Here is a 26,318-nt window from a genome sequence, read left to right as displayed (position 1 = left end):
GTACGCTCGAACATGACTTGCTCGCGAGTTTATTAATCACTGGTTTTGAAACCACTGGCATCATGAAGCGATTGATGTGCGCGTTCTCAACAGAGTTGAGAGTCATACGCGAATCTTCATAGAACTTTATCTGTTATCATAAAGACCGACCGATGTGCCGGTTATCCTTTCGAAATGTATGCACGCACCGACTATTTTATTTTTTCAAAGAGAAACGGAGAAAATTTAAATTTAAAAAATTACCATGAGCCAGACCGATACTACTTTTTTTTTTCATGTATATTCTCTTTAAGGATTATTATAAAATTTATCATTTGTGGTTTTTATGATAAACTGTTTAAATTCTAAAAAAGGTTTTTGCATCAAAAAAAGGTTTTGCATGTTATTAATTTTGTATTTAAAATTAATAACAAATGTCTTGTTCTTGATAAATGTAACACGATTATTAAATGCAGAAGTATGCATCGAAAAATGATGGATCTTGATATCAAGTATAGTAAATATGTATACATACATATATATATATATATATATATATATGTACATGAAAATATATATATATATATATATATGTATATAACAAATCCATTTGTTTGAAAAGTTAAATCGATGACTTAATTAAAGAATGCACGGCAGCCACGTCTTCTTATTTATATCTGTGTATTTCCTGTTTATCTCACATATGTATATTGTGCATGGATGTTATATATTAATTTTGTGTAAAATTGCAATTGTATTTAAAGACGTTTTGTTTAAACCAAAATGGATTTTTGATAATGTTATTCTGATAGCACCAAAGTTTAAGCCTTTTGATTTACAAGGACATTTGCATTATTGTTGTTGTTGTTTACATTCACAATTAACGAGATATTTAATGTACTTGTTTTGTTTGAAATAGTGTGTTATAGTTTTCAAGCAAGAAATTTCTAATGGCTAATTAAATAAGTTGCATTTTGAAATAAATAGGAAATGTTTGAATTTAGCAGAGATCTAAAGAACTGATTTGTCCAGTTTAGATTGAGGATTCCAACAGAAGTTCACTAATTACACGCAACAACTTTCACTCGTAATCGAACGATAGGAGAAGTGAATCTTTTCAGCGCACTGTGACGCGACGTACATCCACGCAATACTTTAAGTAATTTTAATACTTGGCAAAATTTGCAAAGCAAACGTATAAACAAGAGCTAAACTCTTCTAAAGTAAATAAAGCGTATCGTCGCGCGATTATCTCGTTCGAAATAGTATTTACTTAAGGTATATACCTTCTAGTGTCGTATCAAGGATTTCTTTCGCGGGAATGCGAGCAATCGATATATCAACTCCATCGCGATAAGAATTTCGTCGTACGGATAACGAAACTCCTATGGAATAGAATGGCATGTTTCTCAACTCGCGAAAGAAAGACGAAGAAGCATAGAGACTAACCGGGAAAGGAACGGAAAATCGTAACAGCAAACGAACGGTACCATGTTCTACATGGAAACGAGTGTTGCTTACGATGAAACAAGTTCTACATCGTTTTCTGGAATTTTCTTACCTGCTCGAATCTTCGTTAAAATCGTCTAAACAGACTTGATTTAATCAAAGACATGCAATCTTCAAAATCGCTTGAATTTACGTATTAATAGTTTCCCATTCGCGGATTCGATTCAAAGTTTATTTCATTTAATTAACACTTGTAAAAATTCCTCTAGATTATTATGCGAAGGTGATTAATGTCTATTTTCTTTAATAATTTAATTATTAGCAAACTGTAGAATTCATCTCTTCGCTTTTTTGCGAAAAATAACTCTCTCTCTCTCTCTCTCTCTCTCTCTCTCTTTCTCTCTCTCTCTCTCTGCAAGTTGCTATTTTATCGATTTTTAGAGCATACATACGTTCTTATTGAGATTGTGTAGAGCTGTGCGATTAAATAGGTCGTGACTATTCGGACAACTTTCTCTCGCAGTTATAATAAGCAAAGACATCAATGCGTCAGAAAAAAATCGTATTTAAAACGAGGCCGTGGAAGAATCGAATTTAGACAGCTCAACGAAGAAAAGGACGAGTTCAAAGTCTTGCAAATAATAGCCGAAATTGTGCTGTTAAGTGTAATAATTTTGTAACGGTTTATCGTATAGAGACAACATATACTTATATGTAATAATCATTACAAATGTTATAAATATTGTATATAAAAAACAAATAAATTATAAATAATGTATATATAAAGTAAAAATAAAACGTAAGAAAAAGAGAACAAGAATTTTTAATAAGATTGTTATGGTTTAGGATTTGCTTTCACGCAATTCATACGATAATATCTCGAATAAACACAAGCTTCTTTTTCCTACTTGTTTTCTCCATTTTCGCAAGAAGAGGATACTGAGAAGAGAATGTAACTTTTCCCTATTTTCTCAAGATCCATCATTTTCGGACAATTTGTCGCGCTAGTTCGTGATAATTCAACCAATGATTAAAGCACTAAAGAGAAAAACGCGAGTCATTGGTGGAGAGTATGAAAAAGCTCGTCGTGATATTGTCACTTTAGTTTTGCGAAACATCGAAAGATAAGAGTAATTATGAAAGTTTCACAGTGTAATATAATGGTCGTTGATCAAGTATTTCAATTACATAGACTATCGTGCTCTTTTGTCACAATATTTTGGTATGCTTTTGAAAGTTGAATATCACTGCGATAATTGCGGAAAAAGTTGTATTTCGTCAAGTAAAGAAAAAAAGTTTACAATTATAAGTTTAACAGAAGAAAATAATAATGATCAATTTTCGATCTATTGATGTATTTGTTATATAAGAATAAATCATTTGTAAATAGATACGCATTAATGCATGCAATAGAAAAACATCAGGATTGGGAAGTAACGCGTTACTTGTAACATCGTTACTGTTACAGTTACTTTTTTTAGTAACTGTAACGTTAACGGCGTTATAAATTTTGTTTGTAATGAAAAAAGTAACTTTATTACATTTTTCGATAACGAGTAACGAATTTAACAATTACTTTTATCGTTACTTTTTGTGAATTTGCTTTGAAATGCAGCATCACATATGTAAACGCGCCATTGAACACATGTAAAAGAAGTGAATAAAAGCTGCGTTCCGAAATTCATCAATACTGGTAGATTCCTTACGTTTGAAAAAAAAGAATTAATTATTGCAAGTTGTTTGCACCCCAAATTTAAATTAAATTGGTTAGCTGAGAAAAAAAGGAAATTTGCTGAAAGTTACTTGAAGGATTTATTAGGAATCCAATCAAATGAAAATTCTTTAGAAATTGACAAAGCTGATAATCGTGATGACTTTTTTCTCTTTGAGAAACAAGAAACAGGGCATAATAATTCTGAAAAGTTGCAAGAGTTTTTAAAATAAAAAAATACTAATGTCAAAATATTAAATGATTATCCAAACATTAAAAAACTTTTCATAAAATATAATACAGCTCTTCCAAGCAGTGCATCTGTTGAATGAATGTTCAGTATCGGTGGATTAGTATTGACATCACAAAGAGGACATTTACACGATAATACAATTGAACAAGTTCTTTTGAAAGTTAATAAAGAATTTCGATAAAATTTAGAAAAATTTTTATTTGTCGTAAAATAAACCCATGTAATATTTAATAAACTTATATTAAAAATAAAAAAGTAACGGAAATTATAACGACGCGCGTTACTCTTCAGTAATGGTAACGAGTTACTTTTGAAAATAGTAACGAGTAACGGTAACGCGTTACTTTTTAGAAGAAGAAAAAAAAACCGGTAACGGTAACGAGTTACTTTTAAAAAGTAACTTCCAACCCTGAAAAACATTAGTATATACGTATACTACTATATAAGATATAAATATTATTTATTGTGATATTCCGACCTCAAGTCGCAGTCTAGACGCACGCATATGAATAGCGTACCAATCGGTTATCAGACGCTTGAAGACGTTCGAAAATAAGGATTCATGAAGCTTTATTCTCTTATCACATAATAGCTTCTTTTTCTTTAAGAACAACGAAGATCGCGCAACAGGTCGGAGAATTTAACGAAAGCGGAAATCCGTTCGAATTTACTGCGACGCCGCCGACGCGACGGAATGTACGTGTTATTGCGTTGTCGCGAGCAGGTTTGGTAACATCGAGAAAAAAAACACGTGAAAGCAACGTGAAGCGTCGAGCATCGAGCATCGGTCGTCGGTCGCCGTCCGTCGTCGTCATCGACGTCTCCAACATTTACGTCAACGTCAACGTCGATATTATCCTCGCGACACTTTCTCCGAATCATTGAGTTGTTACGCATCATACTACGCGCTGTATTATCCGTCGCGGGCAAATCAGCGATTTACAAAAAATAATCCCGGCAAACGTGTGTGCGTATAGAGAATAATCAATGCTTTATGTTCTAAATTTAGACTGATAAACGTACAATTTGCCTTCTTTACCACGCCATTCCAACTTTCGCTCCTTAATTTCCTTTCTCGCTGTCTCTCTCTCTCTCTCTCTCTCTCTCTCTTTCTCCCCCCCCTCTCTCTCTCTCTCTCTCTCTCTCCTCACTTGAAGAAAAAAAGATAAATTGTACCAAACATATCTATATAGAAACAAGCTCAAGTATGCCACATATACCTACTTTATATGTAATACAATTTTTATACAAAATATTCAATTATATAATCCACAACGTACTTATGAACCAAACCAATGAGATATTACATTTTAATGTTCATGTTCAAATGGTGGGTGTATCATGGAACCGCGATGCGTGAATATCAGATTCAATAAAAATGCAGAATCATCCATATTTATTTCGAAGCGAGATAAGAGCGATGGATGGAGAATTACTGGTGTTTTTAACCTCTTAATGCATGGATTAATTGCGAGTGATATATCGTTGTCACTCGCAATTATCTAGCAATTATCATATTAATAAAACGCATTCCCTTTTTAAAAGAGAAATCGATGCAATAGAGAGCTTACTCTCCAAGATGCTAAGAAAATATTTTTCACTCACGACACATTCAGCTTTTTATTAAAAGTTACACAACTCATTTTCCGCTCTCCGCATACATATTTATATAACACTCTTGTAATTTGTATGTACTACTTAATCTTCGTAAAATCTCTCTTTCATAGTGGTAGAAATTAGAAAGGCTCAATATACATATGATATAATCATTCTTTCGGCATTGCAAATTGCAAGTGGTAATCACGAGTAGAATTAGCGAGCGCGCACCGTGCGTGTCCACGTCTCTGCGAAGAGAGACCAGGTAAAAATAACAGACACACACGCGACGTTCGTTGATTCGTGACCAATCGAAACTCCTATCCGCTATCCGGAACAGCTCTCTCGTGACCTTCCGCGTGCTACACAGCGTCGCCGTCCGTCGCAACAGCTTCGAATTTGCCGATGCCGTCGCGGCGCGGCGCATTGAGGATCATACGTTTACTTTGTTGCCCGCAGCTCGCAGCTCGCAGCTCTCGCCAGCTCGCCACTCGCCGCTCGGCCACTCGCCCCACTCGCCAGTCTCGCCACTCGCCGCGCGCGCCACATCGATACATGGCAATCACACTAAGAGCAGATGTTATCCCCCACCCGATCGACGTCTTGCTCCGTCGAGACTATAGAGTGCTATAGAGAGCAAGACGGAGATCTGTCCGACGATGATGGCGAGGACGAATCGGCTCGTGTCGTCGATACTCGACTATCCTCGCCGTCGGCGTCGTTCCTCCCACCACTCATCTGGCTCACCGGCGCGCGCGCTCCGACTCCCGCTCCATCCCGCTCCACCCGCTCGTGCGCTCACAGGCGGGACGGATGGGACGGGAGGACGGGACCGAGTTGTGAGCAATGTGAGGCAATATACTTGCTCGCGATCGCGTTCAGCGAGTCAAATCGCCTATGGTGCACGTATACATATACAACGACAGCCTTGTGCCCGTGCTTATGTCCTTAAACATCCTTTACACGCTTCTCACGAGCAAGTTAATAATTTCGATACATGATTTTTATTCATCATGAGTCCCATCACTAATTTTCCAAAATTATTTAAAATATCGTTTTATCGTTTATACTTCGTAATCCATTGTAGCTTAAATAAAGTATACGAGCATGCAAATTGTTATGACACTCGCTATAGGTATCGAAACAACGTTACACAGGATTACACGTCTAAAACATTTGTATACTAGCGATCATAGCGCGTTAATGATTATATTTGAAATTCCAGCGGCATCAAAGCGTGAGGTTTCGGCTATCGCTCACACAAAGGTAATCGCGCTTCCATCGCTTGCTCAGGTCTCGTGCCACGCGTTCTTTTCTGTATAGGCGTGCGCATGCCATGTGTGAGCTGTCGAGACTCGACTCGCGTGAGCAAGAAGGAAAGAGAAAGAACAAGAGCGAGTGCACCGACGATAAAGGGTGAGATGTATTTGTGGCGCATTAGTGTAGACTCGTGACGTCACGCATTCCACCAGCTGGTCGGGAGACGCCGGCGTCGTTTGTCGTTCGCCTTGTTGCCATGCCCGTCTTTCTTCGACGATGTAAAGCACCAAGGAACGCAAGGGGAAAGCCAGATGAATTTTCAAGGGATAGACACTTTAGGATGAGCTCTCGAGATCCTTGTACTACCACCTGGATATAAACCGGGATGACGCTATACCTACAAGTTTCTCGCCGGGGTGATAGCTTATGGATCGCAATAAAGAAAGAGTTGTAAAATGGATACAAGAGAGTTGAAAGATTAAATGCTTATAATATGGCTTGGATATAACTTGTCTGTAATCTCGAGTTTTTCTTTATATATATGAAGCATTTATGTAAAATGTATAATTTATTAATTTATATATTTTTCGTTAAAAAAAAAATTTAATGTTTGCCGCATTTTAATGAGTTAGAGCTAATTGATATTATATTTTTTATTGGCAAATGATTAGCCCTTGTAAAATCTACATTAAAAACACCATTATATTGATATACCAATCTAATTGATGTAACCAATTAGAATCGGTTTTTCCTAAGTAGAAGTCTGATCTTTAGAGAGGGATGAATTAATAATATACAAAATCGAATATAAAAAATAAAAATTAGCCGCATATGGAACGTAGTTTTGTCCTAAAGCTATCCATTTCGAAATGGTAATTCTGGCCGCTTACAATCAGTGGATAAGAGGTTGCGGAAGCCCATGTAGTTTCTTATCGATCTGTTTTAACTTTCACGGAGTTAAGTAACTCTGGTTAGCGACTACCTGTATTTTTCTAGGTCATAGTCGAACAGCCGTAGATAATACAGGTCGAGAGACAAAGATCGGCTAACCATTAGTAATCGATCTTATCGATATTGCATTTTAAGTCATTTCTTCAAATTCATCAAAGCTCTTTTACTATTAACACATATAGTTTATATATGGGACAATATATCGAAAATGGATATCTTTATGGTTTAATTTCACAATGTCGTATTCTTTTAGCAAATATAACAATCCAAATATAACAGTGGAATAACTCATTTTTAAGTATGAAGCTGTAAGGAATCAATCAAGCGAAGAATTTTTAGTTCGAGAATTATTATACTTTTGCTTGTCATTTTTCAAACGATCGCTTTTATTTAAAAATTGGATATTTGTTTACTCTTGATAACTTTTTTTATATAAAGACGTTATTTTCGTAATGTATTTTAGGGATAAAAGAGAATTTGTAACAAAATAAAATAATTTGCAAAGTAATGGAATACTGGTATACAATTTTTCAATTAGTGCTGCAGAATTATTTCTCGCTTTTAGCAAAGTCATATTTCAAATTTGGAGATAACATCCTTCGTAAAATTCTACGCTAACTCAATAAATTTGAGACGATTGAAAACACATGATCCGTAAAAAACGAATCCATCGTCTATTTTCGGCCAAGTGTTAAACGGGTTCTTTGTTTCGCGTAGCAATAGCATAACTATGAGCGTTTTATTCGATTCCATCGACTGGTGGCGCGTGTCATTGCACTTGTACGAACGCGCGGTAGTCATTCCGCGCCCATACACCCACCGCGTTCATACAGTCGAATATCGGGGCCAGGCTATCTCGCGCAATCAGACCCGATATCGATAGTCATAGAGCGGTCCGCTGGCGGGGCGGGGCGGGGCGAGGCAGCACATGCTCGATTCGCGTATTATCCGCACGACGTGCGTTTCAATCTTTGTCCGTGTGTGCATATGTGTGCGCGTGCGTGCGCTTTTTCGTCTGCCTATCGGCATTCAAATCGATCGTACAGCAAATTACATGAGACTCGTATCTCACCAACTATTGTTGTCAGCATCGTCAGTGAATCTCGACAGATCTTCGAATTAATGATAGACAATTATGGCATTTGGGGCCAATTATGTCCGTAATTGGCCGTAATGTTTGTAACACGTGCGCACAATTTTTTCGTGCGTTTCCCTCGTGAGATAATCAACGACGAAACAAGTATAACGAGGAGAAAATCGAACAAACTATCTCAAGTACGCGTTATTAATCCCTTTGGGGTTCAAATTTATTTGGAAATTATTATACAATCTAAAATAATCTAATTTTATTGTTGAAAATACAGATTTTCTTTGTTCTGAATTGGTGCTAGAAGAACCACTTAAAGACCATCCACAGCAAACGTTAAAAGGCATTAATGTTACGTGCGAATGCTACGGAGAAAATGCTACCCATACGTAAACCCTTCTACGATTCGAGCGTGGAATCCATCTGGGTTTTAAACGCGATATTGCATGATTAAGCAAAATTTTGTAATACCGAAACACATAAATTATGTATAATCGGTCCTTGATAAATCAGAGAACGGCAAAAGACATGTATTTCCAAATATCGTACCTCTTCCTTATAAGATAAGGCAATCAACACGCACAAATATTGAAACATCGCACTTTGTTTACCGATGCTAAGGACATTCAAATTTATATTAAAAGTATCTCGAGAACGCCATCTTTTTTATTGCAAAACATATGCAATTTAGAAGAATTTGGAAAGATTAAGAATATAATTAAAACAACATTATAATAATTGTAAACAACAAATAAATCAATTTTAATTCTTGTTTAAAAAAAATTAAATATCACGTCTACAGCTTTGTTCTATTAATTCAACATTCGTATTATACACAGAAAAAAAAGTAATATAGCCAATAACATATGTAATTGCGGGCTGCCAACTACGTAAAATACTCAATACAATAATATTTGCTATTAATGCAAGTATATTATTGCATTGAGTATATCTGTAGTTGGCAGCCCGCAACTACATATCTTCTTCTCTACATTCTTTTTTCAGTGTACATATGGCAGGCTGTAATAATAAATGCAAGTCTGCTCCTAAATTTTTCTTTAAGAGATGATTCCATCGGTTGCCGCAACCTTTTTTCTCGAATAATTTGAATATGTGATGAAATTTGAGTTGGTAATCTCAACTCCTTCTAGTGAGTTACTCGCGAGAAGTTAGAATTTTATGTAGGCAAGCTCTAATAAGTGGGATATAAACTCTTTCTAGCCAGTTAGTAATTCGTTCATGTTCAAGCTGAAACTCGAATTGCTTTGAACTCTCATACCATACATTTTCCTCTTTAATATTAGATCGTCATTATTTTATCATCGCACATTTTATTATTGTTTATTAAATATGGGCTCTTATCTTCATTATATGGAAATATAATGTTTTCGGAAAGTCCATTGATACAAATGATCAAATAAACTATATCGCAACACGATAAAGATATTATTATCTTTATAGAAATTTCTTAAAAATTTCGTATTATCCTTATCAACAAGATTGTGAAACTTATCGTGACAAAAGCGTGAATGTAGCCGCGCGTTACGACTAATTAAATCATACATTCATTAAATTATAGTCACACACCAACGTGCGCGTGCGTCCTTTGTTGACCTCCTTTACGGCTTGGCAGTGTTTATAACTCTGCAAAATTTTCCTTTGCTCTAATATTGCGCTCTCACAATAACTTCTATAAAAAAGTTGTATATTTTTTATAATATGTTACAGACGTGTAGCAGTAAATATTTTATTTAACAAATACCCAATTAATATTTTATTAGCAAGACATGATCAAGAAATGATCATTTCTTCAATCATTGATTAATATAAGTTGATAAAAAATTAATTATCTATCTTTAAAATTTAATTTATCACAACTCAATTTCGATTTCACACAATCTTGGAACTTGGATGCTTAGCCTTATATGTGCGAGCGCGCGCGCGTGCACGCGCGTGCTGTGTGTGTGTGTGTGTGTGTGTGTTTGTTGTGTGGTTAGGAGCTGCTCATTTTTCTTAATTCAATCATTTACTAATTTCCACGAGCAGTAAAGGGAAAATCCAATCGGTGATTCAAGGCGTGCCATATCGACATTAACCGCATATACGTCAATCTCAAACCAAGAAACACGAACGATGTGATGTGTTGGTGATGACGCTAACGAACAGCGAATTTCCGCGAAGATGCGTGTCGCATCAGACGTTGACGTAATCGTCGGTAGTGTGTTGGTAATTATTCCAGTGCGCTTAGATATACCTACCTATTTACGACGTCAATCTAGTCGCGTTTTCCGTCTCTGATACGTACTCTGCAGCTCGTAAAACCGAATAGCGTACTTTGAATATACTTGGAGCTTCACAAGACTGCCTTTGGATTTGTGCCACGCAGCGTGAGAGTGTCTTTATGTTCACTTGACTTGTCACGCGACTCGATGACTGCCACCAATTATTATCTTCAAGCATTTCATTCTCATCCGTTACACATCTGGTTTCTTTTTTTAACGGCTCGCTTGTTCTCGCGCATGTGCAATGCAATTTGAGAATCCTAAATTTTTAATCTGCAATTTGATAAAAAAAAAACGTGAAAGAAAAATAGAGAAGTGTTATTCTCGACAAGAACAAATTATTATTATTATTTTTTTTTACGAACAAATGTATTTAATTTCACAACATTGACAATTACATGTATCAAATTAACGGCCAATTCTCAAGAAATATCGCGTTTCTTCTAGCTACTCTTGAACAAACAAGATATTGAAAACAAGTTCTCTAGAGAGGCGAGACCTATCGTCATAGTTATTTGTAACGTTGACGATTCAAAAACGAAACAAACTTATTTACGCTGTAAATAAGTTTAAAGTGCACAAAGTACAATATACTTGTATGTATACACCTATATGTATATTGAATTCAGTGCAAGAATGGTGGCAAGCCGCTAGTATCGAGAAAGAGGGGTTAAGACGCGCTAATCTCCGATGTCGCGGTTAACGGGACAGAGCGATCGAGCAACGTGCACACGGCTCTGGCAGTCTGACGCGAAGAGACAGGTAGGCAGGTAGGCAAGTAGGCAGGCAGGCAGGCAGAAAGGAATCGTCCTATCGCGTGCCGCGCGCGACTCTACTCGCGGAAGGTCAGTGACAGAAACGGACGTCCCGCCGCGTGGCGTGGCGTGGCGTGGCGTGGCGTCGCGTCGCGTCGCGTCGCGGGCTTCTCCTAAAACAAAGAGTCATCGGCCTTTATGCAGGATCTCCGCGCCGCGCCGCGCCTCCGCCCACAGGATATTCATCGGTTCCGCGGGGGTGATTCGCCCCTTCCGCGCATTCCAGGGGTAAATGCGTCGAAGCGCGTGCGCCTCATGAGCGACGCGCGAGGTGCTGCGACGTGGTGCGACGCTCGCCGCACCAAGTCTCGCGGACGCATCGCGTCGGTTGTTGCTATTTTCGTCGACGGAATGAGATCAGTGCGCTAAATTTATGACGAAGCGTGAGCAGCACGCGCGAACGAGCGACATCCTCCACTCTATGCACGCCTTGAAGCGCCCGCGTCGCTACGTTAGCGCTCACTGAGCCACTGAGCCCGTGCCGCGCTTTAGTACGTCGTTAAATAATTCCCCTGCCAAGTAGTTCTCAGGCTCAGGACTGTATTATCAGTCGGTGTTCCCTTCTCTCTCGTGCGTATATTAACATCTTGCATCTGTCTCACTGTAGATTCGCCGAAAGATGTTATTCGATATTTTTCTAAGAATAGTAGTATCTTTGCTGGAAAATAGAAATGCATGCGCTTGTATGTTCCGTACCAAGTTAACTCGAATCCTTCGCACGCTGACGTGACATGTTTTCGTTTGCTGCTAAATTTTACGTTTCTGCGAGGCATCGTTCCGTTCCCATTAGCATTGCAGGTTCGAGGTAAAGACTTGGGTTCCACGTATACTTTTCTTAATTTTGCTTGAGATATTCAGCATGCGCCTGCACTTTTCATAGAGCGCTATTTGAATCGGGAGACTGATGAAACGACTTGTTGATAATTACGTCTCTCAATATATCTGTATGTTTTTCAAACGCGCATCGCCGCGCGATAACTATACTTCATTACTCATTACGCATGAATATACGGCAGCTCCATCCAAGGTAGAATTCCGAAACAAACAAACAGCGTATTTGTTACTTACTACGCTATCAGGAATTACATTTATTTATTGCTATTTTTATTTTTTAAATTCACATACGTACATTTACATATTTCGTAAATATGTTGATAAAATAAAATTCTTCACCTTCTTTTTAGTTATTACTCAATATACATCTTTTTTCACTCGAGTTTAAAATATTATTTTTTAATTCAAAAATGTAGGTGTTAAAAGAATTGATATATTATTACGCGAAATAGCGATCTAATAAACACTCTTGATTGACGTTGACTGACGCGAAGTGAAATAATTCAAAATGTGCGCCCCGTGCACCGTCAATCGGCAGGTTAATCGCTTTTGAAAAAAAGGGGAGCTATCCTGTGTTAAATATGCGCACGTGTGCACCATAACGAGCAACTAAGATGTGAGCGCGTATTATGCGTGCGCGTAAACCGCGAGTGTCGCGCGCGGCCATTCCTACCACCCTCTCTCGTAGTTAAGATTAGCGATTACGAAGCTTTTTCTCGACTCTCGGTTGAATATGAAGATGCCTTTTCTGCGGTTGCAGATGCTCACTAGAATGCGCCATTTTATGATCGTGAATATATGGTTGTGCAAATGCCGCGCATGGTCAACGAAGTTGGAGATAAATTCGTGAAATGAGAAATCGAATTCTCGCGCACAGCTGCACGTTAAGTATTTATTAGAAAAGTATTAGAAAGTTATGTTAGCGTATATTAGCTAAAAATTAGTTATATATGTATAGAAGCAGCATAATTTCTTGGGATGTGTTAATTTTAAGAGGCTATAACTTTGTTAAAAAAATTTATCAAAAACTAAATTTTATAAATTAATTATTTGAGATAATGCCAATATCGTGTTTAATTTTCAAGACTTAAAAACGTGGACGAGCGACTTTTGCAAATCGAGTTATCACTTTAAAACATTCAAACAGTCAAGACTGCCATTATCGTAATCTTATCAGCAACAACATTTGCCACCGTGCGCGGGATATATGTGCGTATTCCTCGGTGGTGCGTCCAAGATATCGTATACGTCATATGCAAGCACGAATCCTTCGTACGTACGTGTAGCAGTTTCGTGTCACGCGACTGACGCATGAAGAGCCTATATCCGTGAGATAAAGGCCACGGTTTTACATAAAGACACAAGCACGTGACATAAATGCTTCGACAAGTGAGACACCCGGTATACAAGGCGCCATATTGCGCCACGCAACTTACATTGGATACATTTCGTTGATTGTTGGGAACAATTTTTTGCCGATTTTGATTGCAAATAAATTCGGCTAACAATTATAAATTACAAATAATTTATCACGCAATGAAAGATGAACAGATTAGAGTTGGCCGATAATGTTTGCTAAGCGTGTGATTTTACAGATACTTCTAGATAAATCTACAATCGCGGAATATTTCATTATTTTCACTAATGTAAGTATACGTCGTACTCAAGCTCTACTACGGTCTTACGTTAATCTTAGCATTTGGAAAATCGAGCACTACTGGTTTACGCCGACTGTTTAGAGTGTCGGAACAAGTCACGTCTGTGTCAGTAAATTCGCACTGCTCGGCAAATATTGTTACACGAGCCCGCACTTGTTATAATATCCGCTACGTGTGCGAATTAAAACCTTCGCCATATCATATTTCGCTCAAACTTATAAACGATCAGAATTCTATACGGAAAATGTTTCAAGTAATTTTCTGTCAATTTAGGCCAGCTTACTTAATTCAATGTACCAATTGTGAGCTATGCGCAAAAAATTCATTTCTCTCAGACGCACATTTGTGTGTCTGCAATAAATAATGAGAGTTACGGAAATTCTCTCTCTCTCCCTCTCTCCCTCTCTCTCTCCCTCTCTCCCTCTCTCTCTTTCTCCCTTTCTCTCTCTCCTCTCTCTCTCTCTCTCTCTCTCTCTCTCTCTCCTCTCTCTCCCTCTCTCTCTTTCTCCCTTTCTCTCTCTCTCTCTCTCTCTCTCTCTCTCTCTCTCTCTCTCCCTCTCTCTCTCTCTCTCTCTTTGTACGATAAAACGAAATTACAAAACACTCTTTTATCGATCGCGATGAAGTCTCCGGGCATGGCCACTCTCGCCGAGCTGCCTCAGCGGAGACATCACTGATCTTCCTTCATATCGCTTCGTTTCGTTATGCAGTTCTCAATAGACAAATGTGCTTTTTAATCAATTTGCTACGCAACTCTGATGCTGACCCGCAAGTAACTTTGTGTAAGCGTAACTTTGTAATTGTTCTCTTTTCTTCCGCGGTGTCTAAATTCTTTCGCACAACGTGATAATTTAAAAAGTTATACGAAAAATACAATAGCTCAAAAGCATTCACATAATTTAGATGTTGTTAAATTACTGTTTATTGAAGTATATATTGTTGGAAAAGATAAGATTTTTAATCACTATGTCCGTATTATTGTAAATCCATGTAGTGACATCCAGTTGTTTTTTACGAATTCATGTAGATGCAGATAATTCCATCCTGACGATACAGCTTGAGCAAGTGGGTGAATGATTATGAGAGATAAATAGATAGATAGATAACGCATTTATTGCCGTTCTAGGATAAAACCCTCTAAGAACGTGACTAAAGAATAGTATAAAGATTAGATAAAGTGACGGAAGCATAAGAATAAAACAAAGAACAGGAAACATAAGTAATATAACGCAAACAATATAAAAATAAAAAATAAAATAAAACAAAATTAAATGGAAAAGGAGAAAATACATGAGAGAGAGAGGGGGGAGGGGGGAGGGGAGGTGAGCAAAACAATGATTGTCAAATATTTTGTGATCATGTTACATAATCATCAGTAAAAGCAATGTTTTTGTTGCTTATGTCGTTAAAACTGACATAATAATGTCACTCTCCAATATCGCTTCAGTTTTAGCAGTATTGTCAAAATAAAGCGGCATCATCAAATATCAAGCTAGCATAAATTACAAATAAAAACAAAACAAAATAAAAAAAGATAAAAACTTACTATTCAGTTTTAACAAAGGTGTATGCATAAGATCATATTATACTCATTATAATGTACTTGTATCTCTGAGAGGCGCGCACGAGAGGAAGAGAGGAGAAGAAGAGAAGAGAGAGATTATTTGCGCTGTACGTTGTTCGTTCATTAAAATGCACTATCCGCGATCGAGTATATGTATATCGATCACACAAGTCAACGGGTTCATAAAAATTCATTCGATGCCAGAATAAAAATGCGTCTCGCGAGTTTCCTTAAAGTTTAAATGTGACGCGCTTCTCCATTTCGATCCCTAAGTCTACAAAATATTAAACTATAAATCTACTATTTCGCATTTGGTCATTTGGACAAAAATCTTTATACGACAAATTCTTAAAAATATATTTGCAATGAAATTAAAACGTAGATGTTTACTTGAATTAGTATTGGGTATACAGAGAATTGAACTGATTTTATCAGCGTACAAAATCATGTCTTCATTACAATGGAATGTGCGTGATCCTTGATTAGTTTACTAAGTGTACGCAACATTGATATTGGCTGTGTTCCAAACTCGTAAGAATTACCTTGACGACTCGAGACTTTCTAGAATTTGTAATGGCCGACGATTAATTTGCATTCGAACATTACGCGAATATCGATATGCTCCAGGCAAAAGTGACACGCGCGATCGGAGGAGCGTGATGCAAAATTCCGTCGCATCGCCGCGGCGCGGCGCGTAGCGCGCGCCAGCCTATAAATAATTCCTAATCCAGTGATCGATCGTCTTTTCCTCTCCGTACAGTGCTCCACCAAGCAAACGATCGACAAGGTAGCTCTTCACTTTTATCGTACGAACGGAATCGGAGGATTAAGCCGCCATACGCGTGTCTTTTACGCTTTGACCCTTCGATGCATAACGCGTCGCGCCATGAAGGCACTATTCAGATGATTTTAATTATACATTAAGCGCGGACGCTCTGCTAGGCTTTCGGGATGGCTTTGATACACTACAATTCATTGGAATATCGATTCGATTACAAATGTAATACAAATCTTTGCAAACGTAAAGCGATATATTAAAGATATACCATATATAGGTAAGACATCTGTTATTTACTGTTTTCATTTCAGAACTATTGATTGCCAAGAAAATTGTATAAATAAGTTGTAAAATCTCAATTTGTTTCTTAAATGTACATTTAAATATCGATTCGTAAAACTTAATAGTATATAATAAAACGCGATGTAAGAAAATGCAACAAAATTAGAAAATAACGTTACGCGATAAATTATGTTATGCGAGATGACGGCAAACAAGAGTTATAATGATAGTATAAACATACAAATTGTCATATAGCCAAGGTTTCCGAATTGTTTCGACGAACAACATTGAGCGGAAAGAGCAGAACCGCGTCGCTTCTAGGTTGAAGACTACTTCGAGCGGCCCACTTTCTTTACTTTCACGCTGCCGCCGTTCTTCTTTCATAGCGTTTGCCGGCCAGAGGCTTCGGGTAACTCGACAACATGCAAAAACTATGAGAGGCTCCTTGTAGCGCTTACGTCGTGTGTACAAGTGTGTACAAGCTCAGGCGCGCATTCAAATACAAATACAAAGTGTCATTACAGCTGTAATTATTGCTTGGCGTCTAATGACGTATTTGTCGGCTATTTTAAAATTGACATATGCTTGACCAAAATATCCAAATGAAACAATTTCTCGATAAAATCGATCATCAAATCAATCGCGTTTCGTAAACTTAAATTCTATAGGTGCAAATAAATGGAACATCTATATTTTTTGCCTATTTAACTTTACGTTGTAGACTTTTTTAATTTAAGGCTTGGAATAATAATTACATATTTTTATACGTAAATGAAGATTGGTACGACAAATCGTCTTATTGGCACTCTTGTCAACATAAAATTAATTGAAAAATGTATTTGAAAAGAAACACTGATAAAGAGGAGTGGTGTACTAATAGGAATACACGTTATTCTATGACATGCAAGCGCAACGTCGAACAATTTCTAACGGATCTTGATTTTCTCGGGCGCGACGAAGAAGAGAAAAGAACCTGCAGTGGCCAATCGTCCCTAATTTCGTGGAATATCCATATTTTCGAGTTCTTACAGAAGCGTCCCTAAAGAATTTTAGGCGAGACGTTATTTATCACACAGAGACAATGATCCTAGACTGCGCTACATACGTAACAGCACAGTTACATATAATTTATGTTCTGTTGATAATTTTATCAACAAATAAATATTATATTTACAAAATAATTATATATTTTTTTATAAAATAAGAAATACAAGATGTATCTAAGAGTATACATTAATAATCAAGACCAAACATGTGCAAATGCATTAATATGTATTACAAAGTATTTTGTATAATCTAATGATCTAATGTACCTATAAAAAATCCCGTTTTTTTTCAGTTGTGTCCAGATTTTCCAAGATTCTGAAATTGGCTTATCAAGAGTTGGTCACCTCCAGGAGAGCCGAGAGCCCGAAGATTAACTCACGTTCGCGAAACAACGCGCGAGCTGTACCCTCTGCGCTAGTGTATTTCTCATCCGAGAATCGTGTCCGGTACTCCGTAAATGAAAACGGACGCATATGTTTCGTATTAATCAGGGGACATGCACACGGTTTTTAACGTGAATGCGCGTGGTATTCCGTGCAACTTTTCCATTCACGAAAAAGTTAAATTAGTATTAAATATTGAGTCACGCAAGCACGCGCGGGCATAAAGTTTCGATTTTTCAAGAAGCAATGCAAAATATATATTTTATAAAGTTGGTAGTCATTCGTAACGTTTGGATATTATGAAAAGCAGCACTATCAGTCGTGATTATATGTCTAGTTGTTTATTCCGTTGATTTTTTAAAGTTACACTTGTTATACTTATTCGTTTCCTGTTTTTGATGTTTTTTTAATATTGCGAAAAGTTGAAATGTGTTCCTAAAGAGCAGTACTTTGCATAATCTCGCTTCAAGATGGCTACGCCCTGACGAAGTTGCCTCAACTTTCGGGCGATAGTGTACATCGGGCGGCGATCGATGCCGGATGCCATTTTCGAATTCGAATTCCGGCCGCGGACGAATATCGGAGAAACACGCTCGAACTTCAAATTATCCCAAGTTGCTGGTGCGAGTCGACGTTCCAGTTCCGTAAGTTATATTATGCGAGTACGCAAATAACTGCGAGGTGGGATTTTAAAAGGAAGGCCAACGTGCGTTCGCCGATGCGTATAAAGCCGATATCTCACGCGCGAGCTCGAGCACCGGAAGTGTGTTTACACGCGGGTGTTCGTTCCATCGTAATACCTATGCAGCGAAATAGGCTGTAATGGAACAAAGTCATGCGATTTTGCATGAAAAAAATTTATTCGATCATTTAACATCGAAAGAGAGTAATCGAGCAATCACGTGTGCATTGTAACGTGAAGTTTGATTACGGAAAGTTGTATTACTTTGTAAATTAAACGATCCTAAAAAAGTTTCTTTAATGTAGCGCATAGTTACTTCCCCCTCGGCGCAATCTGACCTCGTTTTACGATATCGAAAAAAAGTTTTTCATCTAGGAGATTCCTGCATTATTCGCGCGCGCGCATGAGAGAGAGAGAGAGAGAGAGAGAGAGAGAGAGAGGGTGGGGGGCAGCAACCATAACGTCAGACTATGTGATTAACAATTTACAACCTATGTAAGTATTATAGAAAACATTGGAATACGAAACGTGTGATATGTATTATTTTTGACGGCGTTTACCATCGACGATTTTATTGGACAAAGTAATGAATTTCCATCGGGAAAAATATCGGAAGTGACTGTATGCATTGCATCGTGAAACGTTAACATTGTTGTTTTATATCTCGAGATAAATTCTCTGAAATGTAATGGATGGAAATTCACCATCAAGATATAACAATCGCCGACAGAAAAGTTTGGAAATCAATGACTGTGATATATATCACAACTTTTATCTGTGACAATTTCTTGCGCTTACATATCGATAACAGGAAACGTTATCGCATCGAATAAAGGGTCGCTGTATAAAAAACTTATCGTATGATATATTCTCACTCTCACGCGTTTCTTTTTTCCCTTCATCCATCTATCTCCCTCCCTCTCTCCCCCCCCCCCTCTCTCTCTCTCTCTCTCTCTCTCTCTCTCTCTCTCTCTCTCTCTTATTAGTTTATATATATATATATATATTATGTATCTATTTATCTTTCTATCTATCTATCTCTTTCTTAAAGATGTTTTTATTTATATCATAAAAGAGGTATTACATTATATTAAAAACTAATATATATTTTAATTATATCATTCAAAATAAGCTATCTAAATAAGGAATTTATTCGAAAAAGACATTCTTAAGAATTATTGACATATTTCTACGAAAAATTGGCGACATTCGTGCACAAAGCATCCGTCGCTTTCCAAGAATTAATATCATCGATGACATCAATTACATTATTAACATTAGGAATTGATAATGAGATGCGTTGCTTTCTCTCCGGCATCGATTGCAATACGATCCGTTGTGTGTGTGTGTGTGTGTGTGTGTGTGTGTGTGTGTGTGTGTGTGTGTGTGTGTGTGTGTTGTATTGGTGATGATTGGAGTCTTTAATAATGATGTCAAAATTAAAATAAACATGTTTCACTGCGTACTTGATATAACAAATTAGAGAAAATGTGTAACGTTATGTATTTGTTAATAAAAAAGAAAGAAATTAGTTAATGTCGAGTTATTAGTAACGAGCGAAAGATAAGACATGGTTACGTTTGTATTGTCCTTGGATATAAGCGGACATAATACTGCGACATAACACCGAGAAGAATACGATACTCTCGAACGATTCATTTTCTATGAATATCTGTAAAGAATATTCGTAACTTTGATAAAATCCAGATTTCAAAACAATCGCGAGTTAATAATTCTGTTTTTCTACATCGTTATAGTATATTATTAAAAGTTTATAGAAATTTTATTCAAAAATATTTTTTTACTATTTTTTTATGTATATATAAAGAACTCGTCGGTCCTTATAGTATATCGATTCTCTGTTTATATGCTCGATTTAATAAGTTTTGCGTGTGTGTGTTTTATAATATTACCAAAATAATTTGTATGCCTTTTTTAATTCTTAAAAGTTATTACTATTCTATTATGTTATCAGAGAGAAAGTATACGGCAACTATAAAGCATAATCGTTATATGATAAAATTACATGACAATTACAAACTGCCGAATCAGAAGACAGATTCGTTTAGGTTTAAAAACGTTATCTGCTATCGAATGTTTCATAGGAGTAAGCTCACTCGACAGCTCCTGTATGTATCGAGTGATACACAAGGCAGAGTTAACTTGAACAGCAAACGCGATAACTGGATACCTTGACGCGGCTGCACCTCCCCGCGTCGAGATCGACGCGCGCGCGCGATAAGATCGGTGGTAATGCGTTAACGGATCTCGCTCTCGGAGAGCGTTTCTTGAGCGTTTCTAAGCACTCGTTGATACACAGTGAAAGTTAATTCTGCTGTTTAAACGTAATTTTTGTGAGAAAAATATTTTTGGAACAAAAATATTTCGGACCTTATAGTAATCGATAGAAACAGATAGGAAAAGAGGTAACGAAAGATAAAACACAAGGACACAGGAATAAAGGAACAAAAGAAAAACAAAGCAACAAATATTTCAGAAATCCAATATATAAGTATTAAATAAACTAGACCCAATGTTTTTTATCAAGCTAAGTTGGTCACTTACACCGTACGATGCTGAAAATGCGATTTAACCATATAGAGGCTATAAATTATCTCGATTATTCTCGGCAGCACTCGACAAATCCCAAGGTAACGACTATTCGTCGCAATCAATATCAACCCGATAAGCATTTCAAAAAGATATCTCTCTCCCTTTGTCTCGATTTCTTCAAAGATTTACCAAACAAATTCAACCCAAGTATAATATAAAGATAAGTCACGCGCTGAGGAGGAAGCAAAATGGCATCCCGCGCGCCATTCGCGCGTTTCACATTCAGCGTTTCGCATCCCGATCGACCTTATTATTATCGGATCGGAATCGGGAGTAAGAGGAGAAGAGGAACGACGCAACGCGACGCGACGTTTGGAAAGATCGTGTGTGATTCGCAAGACACATGGGGGGGGAGGGGGAGGGGGAACATAACGCGATATAACGCTCGGAGATCGATATAGCGCTCGAGCTGTGCAATTCACTTAATGGCATCCCCTAAGCAGCAGACCCACTGGACGCGTGATGAATCGCGAAGGTTACCAGACTATTTAGATACGCCGTGTCTTGCGTGCGTTCAGAGATGGGCGCGGGAAATGCCATTTCAACTGCAGGTATTCGATATTCGATATCGAACGAACATGTGACAAACCTCGTTATTATATTAGCTTTTATGTTTAATAAATTTACGAGATATCTGTGTTGTTGAGCTATCTGTCTGTCTGTCGCAACTTGTTCAAATTGCTTTCTCTTTCTGTAACAAAGTCGATGTAATTCGTATTCTTCTTGATAATTATTGTTTTCTCGATAAAAAAGCGACAAAAGCTGATATTGTGAAAATTAAACAAAATTGGTGACGTTAAGGAGAACTCCTAATGAGGAACGTCTCTGTAATTTTGGAGTATGGCATTTTCCCGAGGAAGACGTTTTGTGTTTTAAAAGAAACTTAAACTAGCAGCGACGCTAAAAATCTATGTCACGAAAACTCGTATATATTTTTAAGTCGTTTAAATTATCCCAGCACATAATCTGTATTATCAAATTAGCAGAGAGGAAGATATTTCGTACGTCAAACACGTGAGTAATCAATCCGTACTCGTGCGCGTCATCAAATATTACACACAAAAGAGCGAACGTCGCGTTGCGCCGAGTTCGAGAAGCGTTTTCGGATTTATCGAGAGAGAGAGAAAGAGAGAGAACGAGAGAGAGAGAGAGAGAGAGAGAGAGAGAGAGAGAGAGAGAGAGAGAGAAAGAGAGAGAACGAGAGAGAGAGAGAGAGAGAAAGAGAGAGAGAGAGAGAGAGAGAGAGAGAGAGAGAGAGAGAGAGATAGAGAGAGAGAGAGAGAGAGAGAGAGCGAGAGCGAGTTTCCAGTATACACCGTACGACAAAATAAATAGCCCTCTGCGCGGATCGAGGTTTCTCGACTGACTGTCAAAGAACCTGACCAACCGCGCCCTTATTCGAGTTACGCTCGTTGCCACGCAAAAACCGCGCGCGCGTTTCGCCGCCGTAGCGCTTAAATATCAAGGCGATATCTTGTCTAACGTTTCGCGCTCGGCGGGTCAAAGGCGACGCAGAAGCGAAGCTGATGTTCTCTCTCTCTCTCTCTCTCTCTCTCTCTCTCTCTCTCTCTCTCTCTCTCTCTCTCTCTCTCTCTCTCTCTCTCTTCTCTCGCTGAGTTAAATTCCACCAAATCACTCGACGTCGTCAAGCTGACTTCGTCTTGTCTGTATTGCAAAATTAAAGTGAGTTAGTTTCGATTTCTTTTTATCGGCAAGGTAAAGAGTGGATGGCGGATAGAGATAATGTTTCGCAACAACACTCAGCATTCTTGACAGTAGAAAGGTTTAACGTTTTTCAAGCTTGCGAAATTATTTTCAAAAAAAGTGGCAAAGATTATTAGCAACTTGTTTAAAGCGACTTTCTTGAAAGTAGCGAAAAGAATCGTTGGTCGAAGATACATTATCGTTTCGTTGATTCGCGTCATCGTCGATATTTACAGAAATATATTTGCAGTTGTGTTGGACATGACATACCGTGACGTGCGAAAACACTGTCATCGGCTATCGTTCTCTCGTTGATACGAAAAACTTGGGCAGACATTATTTCCGTTGTTCATCGTTAGATTGCGGATCGCAACGACGGAATTGACGGAAAGTCGTCATCGAGAGAGCGATGTGTATCGGCCGTCGTCGGTCGTACGCGTTTGGCATTGATTCGCGCGCATCGTGATGTAGTGAAACATTTAGCGACACCAATAGTCAGTCAAATTTTTAGCGAGTAATGAACATGTACTATTCATGTATGGTGACTCTCAAGCCCGCTAGCTAAGTCTCTTATCGAGTCGAGGATTTTTTTACAAGGTTTTATTTAGGTTTCCTAGAAAATTTTGCAAACATTTTATGACATTAACTATGAGTAGCCTTTTGAATGACATGTTAAACCGAAACCGGACTTGGTGTCCCTCTGTTTCTCTTTTCAGAGAAATTTCAGAGTGAAATTTCGGTTGGGCAAAAAAAAAAAAACCCAAATTGCAGAGAGTTAATAGATATCTAATCTATCGATTCGAGATAAGTGTAATTTTCGTTCATTTCTACTTTTATAATAATTCCTAAAACGTTTTTAATATGTCGCGATTAAAGAGGATTAAAAAAAAGTAAGAAACCGCTCAACGTTGTATTGTCGTCAACACTACAATTACAGAAAAATATAGTAGGCCTTACGTCCAATCGTCAAAAATAAACGTAATTTTTATCGCAAAGAAGAAAAATATTTTAGAATTTCACTATCCTCATCCTCGTAGTATTGAAATCTATATTTGGATATTTGATACAAGTATAAGTTTGATTTCGATTCCTGCGAGAAACACGAGGAAACACGAAGAAGCCGATCGTAAGGAGAAGAGAGGGGATCTCGTGCACGATTTCTGGTTGCGGTAAGAAAGATTAACTAAAGGAGATCGGCGGACGAAATCCTCCGATGTCGCGAACGATCAGACGGGGGTGGTGGAGGGAAGGTGGTTGGCAGGGTTTGGCTCGGCTCGCGATCGAACGATTCGAGTATCGAGTCGTCGAAAGTAGTTGGAGAATTGACTCACGCATCACCATGATGATTATGCGACGTTGATAAGGAGGATAAGAAAGCTTGAAAATATGATCCCTCTATTTTGTTGATAGGCGGGCGGCGAAGTACCGCGCCATTTATAATACGATAAACCCGCAATATCTCGCGGTTGATCGTTAGCGAGGATGTCCCCTGGCGCGCTAGCTGACGGGAGTAACGGAGAGCGAGAGCCCCCCCTTCCCCCTCCTACTCTCCCTCCCCCCGCGGGCAATGCTCGGTGCTTGGCGGCGGCGCGCGCGCGCGCGCGCGTGTGTGTGTGTGTGTGTGTGTATGTGTGTGGTGTGTGGTGTGGTGTGGTGTGGACGGAGGTTGCTCAACTTGACATCGCTCTCGTCTCGTGACGTCATTGAAAATCACTTTACCTTAAGCACCGAAACGAGTCGCTCCCTCGTTGTTGCCGTTGTTCGCACGTAAGTCGCAGCGCGCGGTGAGAGCGAGCGAACGTCAGCGCGAGAGATAAAGTTATCGAATCGGAGAGAGGGAAGAAAGAGAGAGAGAGAGAGAGAGAGACGGTCTTTTCTCGCACGTAGGCCTGCCAGTGGCACGTTGTCGTTCTTTGTTCTTCCTTCCTGCTCGCGCGCACGACTCCTCTCGCCGCTTCTCTCTCCCCTCGGTATATGCCTCTTCTCCTTTTCCGCTCCTTTTGCTCCTTCTCTCGTGATGGTTTCACCCCACGCACACGTTACAACTAACGGAATTAATTCGGAGCACTCGTGGTAGCTTTACACAATTCGCTATACATATATATACATGTATATGTGCAAATTTTTATATGTACATATATATCTTTGTTACGTGTCGCTAGGTATACCAAGTGTACATTGTATATCAGTGCGACAACCGTATATCGACCTGAGATCGCGCGTTAACCGTTAACTAGTAATAGCGTTACCGCTACACGTGAACCACGCGGACACACGGGCACACACTCCCCCCCCGCGCGCGCGCGCGTGATTACGTTCGATATACATTTACTTGCACTCACGTATGTACTCAGATGTACATATGCCGAGGAAAAACTCTATGTACTCGTAAGAGAAAGAGAGAGAGAGAGAGAGAGAGAGAGAGAGAGAGAGAGAGAGAAAGACTGTCTGATCTCCGTTATAGGTGCACGCGCACGCTAAATGTGATTTCGTTGAGCTCGGTTAGCACGAAAGACTCACACGCGAGCAAGACCCGAGTACGACTGGAGCTGTGGAGCACAGCGGAACAGAGCGAGCCAGAGCGAGCGTATGCGAGCCGACACCGGCCGAGCGTGTGGCCCACGACGCGGAGATACCCGACCGAGCGTCGTACCGCTACGACACGAGTTCCGAGTCGTTTTCCCCTCCGTTTTGACCCCTCCTCCTCCTCCTCCTCCTCCTCCTCCTCGTTCCCTCTCTTCTCCCTCGTACTCGTACTCGCGCGTACGGACTACGGAGCCGTCTATACGCTTCGGTCTCCTCTGTCTGCTACTACCTCACTACATACGTATATACGGACACACGTCTCTCCCTCCCCCTCCCCCTCGCCCTTCTTCTCCTCCTCCTCTTCCTCTTCCTCGTCCTCGTTCTCCTCCTCCTTCTCTTATCCTCATTCTCTTTCTCCTCTTCCTCCCATCGGCTTTTAAAGCCGTACGCGTCCTTCGATACACGAGAGATATAACGCGATTTTTCTTCGAACCACATTGCGACAAGTGAACGAAAATAACTCCTATTTCGTTAAATTAATTGTATTAAAAGTTTTACGTGCACTTTCACTTAATATAACTTAATATGTTGCAAGATTGTATCGTTCCTTCGCGGGCTGATTTGTTTCATATCGTGTGACGAATGTACAGTATTAAACGATAGTCGAAGAAAAGAAATCTATTTTATAATAGAATGAAACGGGACGTCACGGCTTTATCGTGATACTAGTCAGACTTTCAAATCCATCGATAGACGTTTTTAACACTGATAAACGTTTTTCTTTGCGATAATGCTTGTGTTTGTGGAGGAGCAACTGATTCGCTCGAAGACTACTGCTATCTTTATTTTTCAGAAAATACAAAA

At 38.7% G+C, this 26,318-nt stretch overlaps 1 protein-coding gene and 1 long non-coding RNA gene across 5 annotated transcripts in view; one reads left to right on the top strand and one right to left on the bottom strand.

The window, feature by feature from the left end:
* LOC105833277 overlaps nucleotides 1–26,318 on the bottom strand; it is a 120,431-nt gene that overhangs the window by 12,308 nt on the left and 81,805 nt on the right. Inside the window, exons 1-2 of one of the 4 annotated variants that reach the window (XM_036284996.1) lie at nucleotides 24,648–25,602; nucleotides 10,545–10,841 (exon numbers count right to left, since the gene is read on the bottom strand). The exons of 1 other annotated variant lie outside the window; for it this stretch is intronic. Coding sequence is in view for 1 of the 3 variants with exons in the window: in XM_036284994.1 (XP_036140887.1) it covers nucleotides 24,260–24,269 (10 nt within the window). In the remaining 2 variants the exon portion in view is untranslated. 2 more of the 4 variants (XM_012674903.3, XM_036284994.1) reach the window with 2 other exon arrangements.
* Nucleotides 10,874–18,911, top strand: LOC114254141. The gene is made up of 2 exons (XR_003625512.2): nucleotides 10,874–11,953; nucleotides 17,839–18,911. It is a non-coding gene; the product is annotated as an uncharacterized LOC114254141 (long non-coding RNA).

The sequence above is a fragment of the Monomorium pharaonis genome, chromosome 3 (assembly GCF_013373865.1).
Source record: "Monomorium pharaonis isolate MP-MQ-018 chromosome 3, ASM1337386v2, whole genome shotgun sequence".
Lineage (NCBI taxonomy): Eukaryota > Metazoa > Arthropoda > Insecta > Hymenoptera > Formicidae > Monomorium > Monomorium pharaonis.
The sequence above is the reverse complement of the archived record's forward strand: the minus strand, read 5'-3'. Positions and strand labels throughout refer to the sequence as shown.